The sequence below is a fragment of the Pocillopora damicornis genome, chromosome 6 (genome assembly GCF_964200805.1).
Source record: "Pocillopora damicornis chromosome 6, jaPocDami1.2, whole genome shotgun sequence".
In the NCBI taxonomy this organism is placed as follows: domain Eukaryota; kingdom Metazoa; phylum Cnidaria; class Anthozoa; order Scleractinia; family Pocilloporidae; genus Pocillopora; species Pocillopora damicornis.
In genome coordinates this window covers 22,338,645-22,354,431 of record NC_142675.1, presented here as the reverse complement: position 1 = coordinate 22,354,431, position 15,787 = coordinate 22,338,645, and the positions used below count along the sequence as shown (strand labels likewise).

The following is a 15,787-nucleotide window of genomic DNA, read 5'->3' as shown; positions in this document are numbered from 1 at the left end:
CTTGGTTGATCTTTCGAAATATGCCCATTTTGCTGTTTTGAACATTAGATGAACCTCCCTTCAGTTTCTCCTATTTTGGTGTTTTTCTATCCAAAATAACTTTTTTGTGGTTTCCGTCCGTCAACAACGTCAAAGATTATTTTTCATGTCACACAAAACGGGTGAATTTATTGTGCATAACGTAACTCTTTAAAGTTATCACTAGTTCGTCGATGAAACTGTCTAAAAGAGCACATTCCACAAAGAATCATGTCAGCTTGAGTGAATCAAATGTAGATAAACATCAAGAAAACGGGATGGAAAATGGAAAAGGTTCCAATAATGACGGAGGTCATTACACTCTGATGATGTAATACCTTTCTGTTTCCTTTTATTTTCGAAAATTCATCATCCGGAATCTGATCATTACTTCTGTCCAAGCTGGCTGTAGTATCAACGAAAGTCTTTTAATAGTACTAATCTCAGGTAAAAGATCAACTCCTAGCTTCAAACCATTTATTGTATTAGGTCTCATGTGTCAGTCTAGTCCTCTAGGAAATAATAATCCTCTTATCGCTTTATGCATAGCCTAGGCCTGCAATTGACGATAATCTGGTGGAACTTTACTGATGAAACAGAGGTGAGAATGACAACGGTATTTTTTCAGAAAAAGTCAGATTCCTCTGACCAGTCCCAAAACATTTATACATTTCTTTGAGCATCATTATATATTGTATATGCTTAAGTCACTTTTTACTCTCTTTTTGGTTGCTTAGCCATAGAAAAAAGCAAACTCGCGGCCGCAGTGCTCTGATACAACGACTTATCCCCCAGAAACCACAGATGAAAAATATGCAATAAAGATACGGCCTAAGAGAATACCAAAACCTGCTCCAAACAGGCGTCACGTCCTTAACAACGCATCTAACTACTGCATTTCCATCACTAATAAACCTAACTGTAGCCTTCGGTGTCTGCTTATGGCGTTCCATGACGTCTGATTCGTGTTGGGTCGAAGGCCGCCAACTTTTCTTCCACTGCACAACGTCCAGAGGCTGATAAGAAATCTTTCCATAACGCATGCAAGTTTCCAAGAGCACCATTCCAGCTGGGTAGTCACAGGTAGCTTTATCTGGTTCTGTGATAAAAATTAAGAAAATGAAAAAAAGGAAAAAAAAGAAAACAAGAGACATTGATTTTGCGACACAAAGCTCTGTTGCGTTTTAGAGAGACAGAAGAGTTGTGCCATTTGCGATAACAGCTACCCCACAGACTAAAACACTTCTAGAAAGAATTCTTGAGTTGAGGATGAGAATCCTGTTTTCGATCCTTACCTCTCCCACCAGATACTTCATTTTGACTTGTCCCTTTCTGATAATTTTGTCCATAGAATCCATTTCGTTCATCATGCTCAAGCTTTTTCGGAGAATCTTCTCTCTGGGGTGCGAATGAACAATCCTTTTATTTTCTAAATATTATTCAAAGGAAAGGGATAAAGAGTTTTAATTACGAAGACAAAAAATTATGATTTCCTTCCCGGAATCAATGTTTCACACAGCCTGTTTTCCTCCAAATTAGAAAATGGTTTTGGAGAGGAGGTAAAGCAAAAAGGAAAAAGGAAAGTGAAGGAAAAGAGAAACATTCACAGCTTTACTTTCAAGAAAAATAAATATGCAATACTTCTCTCTCAACAGTTGTCTCTGAAGCCGAAGTAACAGGTTCTGATGTTGGTATATATTCAAACTTCTGCCCACTCTTGGTGGTATCCAAAAAATGCAACAGTGCTTCCACGTGAATTGCTCGGTGTCTATCGCTCCATGAGAAAATGAAGCTTTTCCTGCCATCAAGATACTCCTCACAGAACTGTGAAGCTACTTTTCTACGCGCCCAACGTGAGATCACAGACTTGGCTTTTTCTTCTTCATCTTTGTAGTTGTCATCGCCACCAATGACTATTAATACTTTATCCCCTAATTTTGAATTTAAGAATTTTTAGACAACTGATAGTTATAAATACAGAATTCTAACAACTATTTGGGCAAAGTTTGACTTTGAAATTGACCGTTATGCAATGGAAAGTTGCCAACTTGATATGATTGACCTCAACTCGTGTAAATAATATGCTCTAATTATTCAACAAGAGCTGAAAGGATATATTCGCGTATAAAACAGTTTGATTTTTACGGCATGTGCGAGCGTAACGCATTTTTAAGGCTATTGTTTTAAAAAAGATAGCAAATATCCTCTGATTCCTTGTCTTTAAAAGTGACTCATGGGGATGACATTCTCTAGTGCGACAAACTTCCGTTTGCTCCTGCGTGACATGTACAGTGAATACAAATATCATGCGACCAATGGCCGAATGCATGAAAGCGAAAGTTGGTTTGTTATTGTCTTTCAGCAATGTTGGAAAATCTAGTTTTCGTCTCCCGAATCAAATCCATCTCTTTGCAACTTTCAAAAACATAATCTGTAATGAATTATCAATTTTTTAGCGTCAGATAAATCTTCTACTCTAAAGAAACTGTTTTCTTGTTCAACTCACCAGTGGCGCCTAACAAAGCCCTGTAAATCTTCGCGTAACCAATTCCGGCGTTGTCCTCGTTGATCGACAAACGAGATTCATGTGCATGAACCACAAAAACCGCAAAATCCATTTGTAAACGAGGAATAGTGGTTTTACAAAGTTCCCCCATTTGATTCAGACGAAAATGTAACTTTTCAACCTTGAAATTGCATTTACCGTTCACTTCGAGTAAAAGCGTTTCCACTGAATCCAGTTTAAACGTTTTATCGCAGTTAAAAAGATAAACGGTTTGAGTCGTGCTTTTCGCCATGATGTGATTCAGTCAGCTTTTTCTGACCAAACATGTCCTTTTCGATCACTGTGTACGCTTGTTCCTTTGCTCGCGATTTGCTCTTACTGTGGTAATTCAGGGAATTAAGTTGCAACGGCCCGTTACAACTTTTCCGAGAATGCTTCTGCGTGATAGTCACGCAACTTACTTTACTGTTCTCAATGCAAGAAAATTCTGACCGCGCTAGAATAACAAGACATTTGACGAAAATCGGGATAACACGAAGAAAAAAAATTAATAAAGAAATAGAGATATATGAATAGTATTAGGTTAATTCGTATATGAATCTGTAAATAAAGAAAAACTTCATCAAAGGGAACAGTTCTCTCAGCTCCCTCAGCTGTCTTTCAATCATTCACTTGTGACCAAATAGGAACTCATTTTATGAACCGCAATTTAGAACGGCGCGTCCGTTTTCAAACTGAACATACGCAGTAAAGAACAGGGATAAAATATACTGGCCTTTCTCTTCTGTGGGTGATGATTACCAAAATTAAAATTTATTTTTAGCAAAAATTATATTTATAACTTTAGGAACTACAAAATAGAGCCGAGGTATTTGATTTTATGGCCACACAGCTTATAAAAAGCTTTTCATAGCTATCAAGACCAGAATCCATTAAGGAGAGGAAAAATGGACTTTTAATGAGTAATTTTTTTTCTACTTGAGATTTACATAAATTGCTCATGCAAAAACATTCTCTTGCGACTTTTAAGTTTCCGTCAGGAAATATGACTTCTGAAGTGTTGTTCAACACTTTTTTGATTGTTTCTGTATTCAAATATAATGTAAGTATACATTTTCCGATCAAAAAGTGACGTCAAATGAAATGGGATTTCGTAACTTTTTCTTCTTGAAGGACTTTGCTCAGCCTCGTCATGTTTAGTAAATCGCACATAGTTCCTAATTCATTTTTTCAGCTATAGAAAAAAAATCGTGCTCTTTATAATAGAGCAAAGTAACTGCAAAGTAAATAAGCAAAAGAAACTTTCAGCACTCTTGAAAACAAGACCTCGGTTTAAGATTGTAAGTTATTTTGTCTCTCTGATTTTCGTCTCTCAGTTCTGATGGCTTATTACATTTTCATTGCTAGCCTGTAATCTGACAGCGCGCGAAACATGGCTGACTCGAGCTCTTTGACGACAGCGCGAACGCCTCCCGAACTCTCTTCATAATAGATCTCTAGTTCTGCCCGTGGAACACGACCGTATTTCTCGAGAAAATCAGAGACCAAGTGCTCCGGTGGCTTATAGCCCTCTTTCATTTCTACCACATCCCTTTCTGCGAATGAGATCCTACCAAAGCGAATAGACGTCTTCAACACTAGCATTTCGTTAAGGACTCCGTCACACTTGCGAGGGCGTCCTCTCCACCAAAGGACAATGCCTTTCTCGCCAAGCAGCAACTCCACTTTTTCAGTAACTTTGACTTCTTCGCTCTGTGATAGTGGCAACGTCTCCGCAATTATGTCTGAGTGCATTATTACGACTACCACTCTGTCTGGATATAGAAATGGTAAAAATACGTCAGAAAGAAACCTGCTGTTATAACATTCAATAAACGTAACTTTACTCGACATTATCACTCTTCAATATTCCCGTATCTTTTAAGAAAATAGATTTTAAATGTTTCGTCGAACTAAATTCATAGTTAAAATTACAAAAAATGGTATTGCAAAGTAGATTTTATTTAAACAGGGCCCCTGCACTAGTGACCTGGTGAAGATATTGTTTATCATTAGCTAAGACGAAAAATTGATTATCCGGCCATCATCGTCGGCTATCAAACTGAAATCGAACTAAAACCCTCCCTTAAAAAATCAGGATTGAGTTTAATTGGGTATTTAGCAGACCACAGCTAGCAGCTACATCTTCAGTTTATGAAATTGAGCCTTTGACAGAGGCCCAACTATTTGGTATTAAATCTACCATAGCAGGAGGGTCTCAATAGGGTTAACCGTTAGTTTTAAAATGGCCATTAGGCGTAAAAATCAACAAATTTTAACCGTTAGTCGTAACAAACATTAACCGTGAAAATTTTCCTGTGACCACTTAGAAAGATATTAACCGTTAGCCTTAAATTGGTCAAGATTTTAACCGATAGCCATTTTGACCCTATAAAGGGTCAGACCGTGTCCTCAAACACTAAATTTACATTTTCTGTGACTTTTCTTACCAGCTGCTTTTTGAACAGTCCTCAACAGTTCTCCGAGGTCAGATCTCTTCCATTCGTTTGACAATGCAATCTGTTTTAAAGCACTCGCCTGTAGCCCAATGGCACATAACGACACAGAGGTACCCTCCTGCAGATGAGATTTCAGCTCTTTGGGGCTGCCAACATGTATGTCAGAGTGAGTACGCATACCTGACAAGGGGTACATTTTGCAAATAACTGTCACAGCTGATTGGTCACTGCAGAGAACCATGAAATCCACAACGCCTGAGAAGAAGACATATAGTCGATATTGGACACATAGTGGACATTTGATTGAAGTCCAGCATGAAATGCAAATAATTAAAACCATTAAAGAGGATTTCCTTCCGAACATCATGCACATATTGCTTAGGGACAAAAAAAATGCCAAAGTATTGGTGACTTCTCTACTGTCAGTCGTTTAATATCTAATTCATTTCACCTATATTTAAGGCATGATCCGCCTTTCAACTCACTAGTTAATGTCATGAAAATGTTGACATTTTTAAAACATGTTGATATTGAGTTTTATGCCTGTTTAATAAATGATTCTTTTGGCCTGGATCTTGTTGCTAAAGTGGTTTGGGAATATTTCTTGAATTTGACGGTCCTGCTCCCCAAAAAAGGAAAAACAATTTTTCTTAATTCATAAGATACTCACTCCCGACAAAAGGCAGGCAGTGAAAATATTAATCACCCAAGCCTAGCTAACAGAGCAGTGTCGATCCCAGACTGACTGATTGTGAGATCTGAATTTACTCATGGCATCTAAGTCATCAGCAGGGCCAAGTTGTTCAAAACACGACTAACCTTACACGGGATTAGTATAATATTAGTATAATTTTCAACAGAGTTTAATAGCTTTGCAAATTATTTTTTTCTTTTGTATTTTTTTCCAGCTAGTCTCAAGTCATATCGAGATAAAATCGGCAACAAAACCTTAACTCTTATACGCGCTGTTCAACACGAGAAATAAGAGCCAAGGTTAACTTGCTAGATTAACGCTAACCCCCTTTCGAACAACCTGGCTCAGCTGCAGGGTCACTAACTGACCGTTATGCTAATTATACCTTTTCTGTTTTCCTTGGTCGAGGAATCCACAACATCGCAAGTTACTTTGTCAAGTGCGGAAATTGACTGCGGAAGAAAAAAAATTAATGTCCTAAATTACTAAAAGCGAGCCAGCCTCTAACTTTCCCTTGACTTTCGCCATGTAAATGAAAAGAGGAAGAACACACTGTTCAATCTAATTTTCTCGCCTGAGGCCACCGTAATTATAGGGATTTTCATTGTCTTTGTTTTAGGCAATCCTTTGGCCATCGAGTGACCTAACCTATTTTTCCTGGCCGGTATACCTTGGTAACCCTTAAACAGAGTAGACATTTGCCACTGTTATACAATGCCCTCTCCTAGTAAGCATATTTAGACCTGTGGCAGGAAAACTGGGTTATTTGTATCGAGTCGAGGCTTGCTGCTCAAATTCCAGGGAAGTAAAGTCCAAAACTTTTCTCTCCTGGTTTGGTTTGTACATTTGGTTGTGCCATGGATCTTTGTAAAACAACATCTTAGCTACATTTGACTTTCCACATTAGTCTTTCTGAAGTTTACCAACACACCTCGGCTTTGTAGGCCAGTGCTAGGTTTTAGCTCTCGCCCGAAATTGAATCTGCTTATATAAACTGCGCATGAACAATGTGTGTACCTTCTCAACAACACTAGCCGCATCCGTTTTGGCGGGCATCTCTGATTGACAGTCAAATTTGACTCCTGCTTTCTTCGGATCAAGGAAATGCAGCAGTGCCTGCTCGTGGATTGCTCGGTGTTTTTCATTCCAAGAAAATACGAAGCTTTTTCTCCCATCACGAAACTCTTCCTTGAGCTGTGAGCCGACAATCCGATGTGCCCAGCGTGATAAGACATTTTTGTGTTCTTCTGCTTGGTTTTTGTAATGGCTGTCTCCACCAATAACCACACCGACTTTCTCACCTTAAAAATTATCAGGAACCAAACCTTTAGTCCACTCGTAAACGTCTTATGATGTATTCAGGGCTTATCACAAATACACTACACTGTTTAAATTATTGCTTTCTTTTGCGAACAACCTTATCCCTCCGATCTCGAGGTTAGACGCGGCCTACCTCGATTTTTCTCTTGCTCACATTAAGTATTTGTCTTCTGGAATTGCAAGTTGCCCCTGTCTCCTTAAAAATATAAAGATCCAGCCTCCGATTAGATGTCTCGACAATAGATTTGATTGCGCTGAGAACGGAATTGAAGAATTGAATTAGAAGAAGATATAATTCCGTATACTATGTAATTGGAGCGCACTCAATTATCCTCCAAATAATGAAATACAACCTTTCGTGCAAGTTGCTAACTGAATGAAGTTTAGCGTTTGTTTTCAAAGAAACTTGTGGCAAGTAGAATGGACGACACTTGAACTTACTTTCAAAGGTTTCTTGCTTGACTCATATAATGTATTCAAAGATGGCAATGATTACTCAACTAGGTTCGACTCGTATATAATTTATGTACAGCGTCTCTCGACGTTTCACTCACAATGGCGATGTCGTATTACCCTGATTACAAAAGAAAGCTAGTCTCCAGATGGCGAAGACAACTGCACTAAAATTTCATTCTGGTTTTGAGTGTTTGTAAATCTTCAAGCCAAAAATTCTAGGTATGAAAGCGAAACAGTTTTGCTTGGTTAGCCTTTATTATAAATAAAAGTTAAAATCAGCCTGTTCAACCAATTTTTCGAACGATGGCACCAATTTACAATCGCACAGGTAGGCTTATGGAACAAACTCCCTAAAACATGTATAAAGATGAGAGCAAGAAAATGTCAACAAAATATACTTCCGCCATGACAGTGGAGAAGACTTACCAGTAGCGTCCAGCAGTGCTCTGTAAACTTTGGTGTAACCGCTTTCTACTTTACTATCGTTGAATGATAGACAAGATTCATCGGCATGAACCACAAGAAAAGCGAAGTCAATGTGAAGTTTAGAAATGGTGTTTTCGCATAATTTAGACATGTCACGGAGACTGAAATAATGTTTCGATACCGTAAAAGTGAAAGGTATTTTCTCTTGGACGGATCGAATCCAAGCGTCAACGACGGTAAGATCGTAAGTGTTATCGCAGTTGAAAAGATACACGCGCTTTTTCTCGGACATTGGTTATGTTTCGAGGCGAAATTTTAGACTACTGAATGAACTGAGCTGCTTTCCGACTTGTTTGTTTGTCTTCGAGTTCGTTGGACGCGTTCTTAGAAATTACCGTTTACGGTTTTGTTTCGATTCCTAGAATAAACGTCACTATTAAAAGAGTCACGCAATTTCTATGGTGCTACCCAAGAGTGCAAGTTGGTTGTTCCAACGAAAACAGAGTTTATATGATATTGTAAAGTCATAGTGGTGTTAAACTGCACTTCAAGTATACAGTCACTTACAAGAACTATCTGTGAATGCATTAACGACCCGTTACTTAACCTTTTAAACCCAAAGAGTGACTAGCATCAAATTTCTCTATACAATATCACCCCTGAATCACACATTAGAGTCATGAGAATAAAGGAAATGATCATCAACGAGAGAAGCTTTTGATTAGTAAACAAATTCTCCTTGTCAGCACCTCAGGGAATTGATTTTAGGGTGTAAAGGGTTAAACGTTTATCTTTGATGCTGCGGTTATGAAACGAAGGATTAATTTGACTGAGGTAAGACTTTTCACCTAATCGAGTTCGTCGTAACCAATAACAAGTGAATACTCAAGGGGAATAGATAATGTTCCTTTACTACTTCTGCGGCATAAAAATTTTGACCTTTTCGAACGGCACCGCTCTCGAACATATCAAAGTATGAATGCTTTTCCTTAAATAACAGTTAATTAGGAAATCAAAACATTCGACAAATGGTTCATTCCCTCATGTCAATCGTCTAAATTATCCGGTGACATAGAAGAGAGCAAACAGATGAAATGAGATCAACCAAGCCATAATGGTCCTATTGGCTCACATTTCAGTTTTATTATATGTTCATAACGACTTATTGTTCAAGTCTGAACTTACTGATAAGAGACAGATTCGCTTCTGCAGGGGAGACATCTTGTTTTAATTATATAACTTTTTCTTTTATGTCGTTCCCTAGGTACATTTACGCTTCATTTTGACCTTCAAAAAAATGGCTCTGTACTGCTGTAATCAAAGATGACCGCCAGTTAAGGGTGTTTAAATAAACTGGGTGGAAATTCCTGAAGAATTAAAGAGAAAATGTAGATATTGCTCGACATTATGCAATTTACAATCTCAACAACAGTCATATTTCTGGTAGCAAAACTGAACTAATTAAGATGTACCAATGATAACATCCAACCAAAAGACTTAGTGACCGACAGCAATGGATGCTACTCTTTTACACATTATCCAAATACACTCATATCGCATGATCAGTTGTATTTTCAGGTTTAGGATTTATTCAAGTTGGGAAGAACATCTCATACACCTTACTTGCTGGAAAAATTGCAGTAGGATTAACAATAGTTCGATAGTCACCAGTTGTTTTTTCCCGAAAAACTAGCAATTCTGCATCGGCAGTCAATTGCCATTTTGTCCTCAATTTTTCCTTGATCTCCGGGGGAAGCATATCTTCATCGAACTTCTCATTTTCATCGTGAAGAGAAATCTCACCATAGCGTAGGCGGGCCTTAAAAAGGAGGGTAAAGTCATCGGGGCACAGATGACGTTCCTTAGTTTCCGATACTGTGGCTGCTGCACCATCATTATCTTTTTGAGCTCTTTTCCGTCTAAGTGACCACGAGCGTTTTGGAGTTTGCTTTTGCGGGTTGTTCCCCTTCCACCAAAAAATAACGCCCTTGTCGTCAAGAAGTTCCTTGATTCTTGATGTAATTAAGTTTTCCTCATTCGGTGACATGTTACTGTTACGGTCGCTGATAATTACGACAATTTTTCCGCCTGAAATCAAAATTGAACAAATTTTCACAACAGCACATAAAAAATACCTTAATAACCACACAAACGCTCGATTTTGGTAAACGTAGTGTTGATGGTCAAAGTGACTGTTGCATAGCATAATTCTGTCCAGCAAACCATATAAAAACGTTCGTAGAATTTTCAGTCAGTCGCCATCTAATGTTTAACAGTTTTGAAGTGTTTTTAATTATAGGTGTTATGTATCTTAGTCTGTATGCACCATTTCTCCTTCCATGGTATATGAGGTCTCCGCACAGCGAGGGTTAAGTTTCACCAAAGAAAAGCTAATAACAATGTTGTGTATGAATGTATCGGCGATATTTTGACAGGCTGGCCTAATACAGCTCAAAGCTGGTTTAAATAGGGCCTGTATAAACAATAACAAAGCCAGACCAAAACACCGAGAGCTAGGTTCAATTGAAGCCAATACGAATGTATACTTTAAGAAGATGTTCTTACCTACATTTCTTTTCACCAATTCCAACATGCATTTATATGATTTTGTTTGTGATTTGAATTGAAGTTCATCCTTTAGGATTCTGGCTTCTACCACAATGAAACAGGATTTTAGAGGGCCAGTGAAGATTGATGAATCGCTCCCGAGATCATCAGGAGACCCGCTGAAGATAAAAACCTTGCTAAGAACATCATCAGCAAACAATTCTTTCACCAAACGTATATCAGACTGGTTCCAACCAAGGATCAGTACCTTTTTCATTGGTGATAATGGTTTTGTGTTCATGGAATCGAAGGATTCCCAACAAGCTGCTCCCATCCTTTTTTCTGACTCTATATCTGACATACAAAAAGGAAATATTAGTTTCTCTCTACTGACCGAGCTCAATTTAAATTAGTGAACGGGCCTGGATTATTTCAAATACAAGTTCAGTAGTGTTCATAACTGCGAGGATCGCTTCTATACTCGTTTCTTCAACTGCAGTGCACATATATGGCCCTTATATATTTACAGTCATTACCAATAGTAATAGTAATGATGGTAAAGGAAAAGGATGTTAATCTGTACGATGTTGATGATTTATATGATAATGATGTTGATGATTTATATGATAATGATGTTGATGATTTATATGATAAAGATGATGATGTTGATGATTTATATGATAATGATGATGATGTTGATGATTTTTATGATAATGATGATGATGTTGATGATTTTTATGATAATGATGATGATGTTGATGATTTTTATGATAATGATGATGATAACGAAGATCATCATGATAACGATCAGGTCGAAAAGAAAAAAAGGGGGGGTGGGTGAGGGATCATTTTTCCTTACAGATCTCTCTATTTCAAAAAGAAAACAACTAAAACTGGACCAACGTACTGCTCATATCTGTAGGTTTCTCGTCAAAGTCACGCGTATCAGCGTCAGTAGATGCACAAGACTGAAGTAAAGAGTTGGAGTCCTGCTTGGGCCTGGGCCTAGCGTTGAGTGGGAATCCCTCTGGGGGTTCCTCATTTTCCATTTCCAAGTAGTTCCCTTGTGTATTGTTTGATGCAGTGGTATTCCTGCTCATTTGATCATGAGATTCAGCTTTCTGTAACAGACGAAACGGTACACACGTACTAAAGCAAACGATACTTGAAAATATTTTTATCCAAATATAAACGTATCAGTTTAAAATTTCTTATGGTTGATCGATCTAGGCAACTTACAGTCTCCATTTGAAATTTCATACGCAAACATGATGTTTATGCATCAAAACTTGGCAAGGGTTCCCACGTCAATCCAATTTTTTTCATTCACAAAAGCAGAGACAACTTTGTTTACCACGCTTTTCAGTATTTTTTGCGAGGTGAGTAACAGTTGTAAATAGACCTCTGAGAATACCCACTTTCCAAAAAAATGTTAAAGGGTTTGGGATCAAAAAATACCTTCCCTCTTATCAAAAATTACCCCTTAGCTCTAACAGCGATTATTAAATGAGGTTCTACCTCAGAGACAACTGTTACAGTTCCACTCGTTACCCTCTCTTTCCGATCAGAGGACTTGAAATACGTTACTGATTCATCTTTTTTCTGTAAGACAAATTTGTGATCCTTCTTGCTAGGATCGAGGAAATGTTTCAGAGCCTCTTCGTGAATCACTCTGTGAGCTTTGTTCCAAGAAAAAATGAAGCCCTTGCTTCCATCCATGAATTCTTCGTTGAACTGGGATGAAACCTTTCTTCGCGCCCAGCGTGAAAGGAGAGATGTGTCTTCTGCAGCAGCATCTCTATAATTATCGTCTGCACCAATAACCACAATCACTCGTTCACCTTTTGGTTAAGATAAGAATTGAGCTACGACTTAACGTAAAATTTGTATCCTTAAAAAAAACAACCTGGGGTTGAATGTGGCGGACTGAAAGTACATAAAAACTGAAACGATCAAATGTGGAAAAGTAAATTTCATTTGCTGATAAAAAGGGTGTGTAGAGATACTCCCTGTGAATGGAATGCCAATTCATCACCGCATTTCGCCACGTTAGTACCCACTTTTACTAACTGAGTGAAGAGAGAGGCGCTATTGTGTATGAGAGTGAAGAATCCGCCTTAAAACGCAATTCCATACACTGGCCAGGTCTCAAGCCGAGATCTCTCGAATTGGAGCCAGTGCACTAACTTTCAGTTAACCACGTCTCCTACTAATGAATATCTATGCCTAGTGGTGGAAAATTATAATCACAGGTCGAATCCTTCGACGTTAAGATATCTGTGAAGCATTTTTTAAATATTATATAATGTATTGCCTTTAAGATATATTATCAGCGGAAAAGGTTCGAATTCAATGACAACGTTAACAACCTAGAGGGTCTCAATGGGGTTATCCGAAAACCGTAAAACGACCGAACAATAAACCAATAGTTTTTAAAAAAGTTAACCGTTAAACAAAAAAATAAACAAAACAAAAAAAATTTCTGGTGACAGCAATGGAATGAGCTTAAAAAATGGCCGTAAAGTAGCCGAAATTTTAACCCCATAACCCCATTGAGACCCCCAGTTTATAATTATTAATGTTCAAAACAAAATATTAAAATTCCTAAGAGAGGATGGCAGTATCCATCGAACAAATTTGAAATATTGTGGCAAGTCACCCAAAATTCGTTTTCTTCCCTACTTTCGTATTTTGTAGCCCAATATGTCCTAATTATTATGGTTTAGTTTTTTTGTGAAAATATATTTTAGTTTTCGAGAAATGATTTTTTCGTTTGACCGCTCAAATATGCAAATTTTCACCGTGAATATTACTCGAGTTGTGTGACCTCATGTAGCGAATTTACTTGACCTCCGATATTTCTGTCAACATAATGTTTTGTTTTATTATCTAAACTTAATCCCCTGTCATTATTGAAGCTGGCAAATAAAAACTTATTTTTTGGTGAATATTTTTGTCCGACATACTTTTTCTATGTCGAAAAGTGGCATCGAAACAAAGACAGTTTTAACAATGACCGATATGACAGAATCTACTGAGCTTCTAGCTTTTAAGAGACAAAATTTCCTTGTGTGTTTATGTTGTTCTAACATGAGATGAACTCAAAGTCCGGCAAAATTTACTTGAGAGCGACTATGAAATATGCATCTTGTGCCTATTTGTCGCCACCGTTTACTGGCATTAATCACTACAATTTGTAAAAAAATCTAGCATAATACTCTTACCTCATTTATTTACGATTCTATGAGCTGTTTCGATGATCAAGTTATGCTCTACCACAGTTTAGCCAGATTTAACTTTTCAGTTTATAAAACTTCTCCCCATCATTATATCAGTTGCATGACAAGCGTGGCACATAAATTCAAAGATGGATCAACCTCCAAGTTACCAAGAGATGGGTTTTTTCCCCCTCTTTGCATATCTATAAAAGCCTACCAAGAATTACTGTATTCAGAAAACTACATGTCCAGATCCATCAAAGATTCCTTTACCGGCGGAAGTCAAAGAATGTTCTCAAAAGTCAATTCGATTGACAAGCTACATACTGATTTAGTTAATTGATCTGTTGTATAAGCGTTTCATCTTATATACTAACAAGGAGATTTGCTGACAAAACTTTTTTTCTCTTCGCCGAAAATCACATAAAAATTTGTCCTTGCTAAATTTCAAGTGTGCCGCACGTATCAGCACCCCCCGAGGAACCCCTACACATAAGAGGGCGAGGATGCGTTCATTTGTGTTGGTATCAATTATTGCGTGACATACATGGGGTAGGAGGAAACAACGTAAAACCTGGGCTCTTGGCAAAAAGTTATTATCGTAATCTAATACGCTTGGGTATTACTTTTTGCGTAATCAAATAACCGAAACAGCTTACTGGTCTTATAAAATCATAAATAAACAAGGTAAGAGTGTTAGTTTTTTTGACAAATTGTAGTGATTTATGCCAATAAACGGTGGCGTCAGGTAGGCACACCATGTACATTTCGTAGTCGCTAGCAAGTAAAATTTGCCGGACTTTGAGTTCGTCTCACGAAAGAACAACACAAATACACATGGAAATTTTTACAGTAACTTTATAACCGTCCTTTTGTCTCTTAAAAGGTAGAAGCTCAGTAGATTCTGTCATATCGGTCATTGTTAAAACTGTCTTTGTTTCGATGCTACTTTTCGACATAGAAAAAGTATGTCGGACAAAAATATTCACCAAAAAAATAAATATTTCTTTGCCAGCTTCAATAATGACAGGGCATTAATAAGTTTAGATGATAAAACAAAGGATTATGTTGACAGAAATACCGGAGGTCAAGTAAATTCGTTACAAGAGGTCACACAACTCGGGTAAAATTCATGATGAAAATTTGCATATTAAGCGGTCGAACGAAAAAAACCATTTCTCGAAAACTAAAATATATTTTCACCAAAAAACTGCACCACAATAATTAGGACATATTGGGCTACAAAATATGAAAGTAGGAGAGAAAACGAATTTTGGGGACTTGCCGCCGTTTGTCTGATGCAAATTGTTGACATTGGCTCTTAAGGTTACTAAAAAGATATTCCAAATTGGAAAATGATATCTTTCATTTTTTTTAGAAAATGAAAAGCAAAATTTCAAAAGATCGTCCTATTGCATTTGATGCACATAATTCGCGCCATCACGCAATAAAATATTAAACACAAGTTTTTTTTTTCTTATCAGTTCATCATTATATTCAGTTACAAGCAATGGCGGCTCTTTCCCATGTCGTATCTCCCTTAACTCACCCTTTATAGTTTTACCTTGCCTTCCCTTCCTATAAACTTCAAGCCTAATTTCGTTTTCATTATTATACATGTTAAAGAAAAAACTTTAAAGCCTTGAAAAAATATCATCTTCATTACTGACCTGTTGCCTTTAATAGAGCCTTGAAAAACTTTCCGTAACCTATTCCGGCGTTCTGTTCATTAATGGACAGCCGTGATTCGTTCGCATTGACGGCAAAGATGGCAAAATCCATGGCCGGCCCGGACCTTATAGTATCGCACAGGTTGGACATTTCGGGGAGACGAAAGTACTTCTGTTTCGAGTCTATGTCAAGGCCAGTGGATTTCTCATTGACAGCGCTCAGTAAGTTACTAACGACATTTAGATTATACGTTTTGTCACAATTAAAAAGATGAAAACATATAGGATTCTTTGACTCCGATCGCTCCACAGACATACTTGAGGTTGTGTTTCACATCCCCTAATTTTCTCGGAACTATCTGCGCAGGACCGTTTAGTTTCAAAATTTCAGAGATAATTTGCATATTGTCATCACGTGGAAATCTCGTGACACT

At 37.6% G+C, this 15,787-nt stretch overlaps 3 protein-coding genes across 3 annotated transcripts; all 3 read right to left on the bottom strand.

Annotated features, from left to right (window-relative positions):
- Positions 1-139: 139 nt before the first annotated feature.
- On the bottom strand, positions 140-2,978 carry LOC149044464 (uncharacterized). The gene is made up of 4 exons (XM_089208453.1): positions 2,525-2,978; positions 1,660-1,949; positions 1,314-1,416; positions 140-1,117 (listed from the first exon to the last, which is right to left on the bottom strand). Exons 1-4 carry the CDS (start codon positions 2,814-2,816, stop codon positions 726-728), a joined length of 1,077 nt encoding a protein of 358 aa, XP_089064579.1. The 5' UTR covers positions 2,817-2,978; the 3' UTR covers positions 140-725.
- A 478-nt stretch (positions 2,979-3,456) lies between these two features.
- LOC113680282 (uncharacterized) lies at positions 3,457-8,353 on the bottom strand. Its single transcript, XM_089208447.1, has 5 exons — positions 7,919-8,353; positions 6,734-7,017; positions 6,102-6,168; positions 5,014-5,277; positions 3,457-4,338 (listed from the first exon to the last, which is right to left on the bottom strand). The coding sequence occupies exons 1-5, from the start codon at positions 8,208-8,210 to the stop codon at positions 3,914-3,916; spliced, it is 1,332 nt and encodes a 443-aa protein (XP_089064573.1). The 5' UTR covers positions 8,211-8,353; the 3' UTR covers positions 3,457-3,913.
- A 688-nt stretch (positions 8,354-9,041) lies between these two features.
- On the bottom strand, positions 9,042-15,721 carry LOC149044463 (uncharacterized). Its single transcript, XM_089208441.1, has 5 exons — positions 15,354-15,721; positions 11,984-12,306; positions 11,373-11,586; positions 10,484-10,819; positions 9,042-10,006 (listed from the first exon to the last, which is right to left on the bottom strand). The coding sequence occupies exons 1-5, from the start codon at positions 15,667-15,669 to the stop codon at positions 9,510-9,512; spliced, it is 1,686 nt and encodes a 561-aa protein (XP_089064567.1). The 5' UTR covers positions 15,670-15,721; the 3' UTR covers positions 9,042-9,509.
- Positions 15,722-15,787: the final 66 nt, after the last annotated feature.

Coding starts and splice junctions, on each gene's coding strand:
- LOC149044464 (XM_089208453.1), bottom strand. CDS start 2,816: ATGGCGAAAAGCACGACTCAAACCGTTTATCTTTTTAACTGCGATAAA. Junction 1,950..2,524: donor GGCTTTGTTAGGCGCCACTG/GTGAGTTGAACA, acceptor ATTCAAAATTAG/GGGATAAAGTATTAATAGTC. Junction 1,118..1,313: donor TGAAGTATCTGGTGGGAGAG/GTAAGGATCGAA, acceptor TTTTTATCACAG/AACCAGATAAAGCTACCTGT.
- LOC149044463 (XM_089208441.1), bottom strand. CDS start 15,669: ATGTCTGTGGAGCGATCGGAGTCAAAGAATCCTATATGTTTTCATCTT. Junction 10,820..11,372: donor GAAACCTACAGATATGAGCA/GTACGTTGGTCC, acceptor TTTGTATGTCAG/ATATAGAGTCAGAAAAAAGG. Junction 10,007..10,483: donor ATTGGTGAAAAGAAATGTAG/GTAAGAACATCT, acceptor TTTTGATTTCAG/GCGGAAAAATTGTCGTAATT.
- LOC113680282 (XM_089208447.1), bottom strand. CDS start 8,210: ATGTCCGAGAAAAAGCGCGTGTATCTTTTCAACTGCGATAACACTTAC. Junction 6,169..6,733: donor CGGCTAGTGTTGTTGAGAAG/GTACACACATTG, acceptor TTTCTTCCGCAG/TCAATTTCCGCACTTGACAA. Junction 5,278..6,101: donor GACCAAGGAAAACAGAAAAG/GTATAATTAGCA, acceptor TCTTCTTCTCAG/GCGTTGTGGATTTCATGGTT.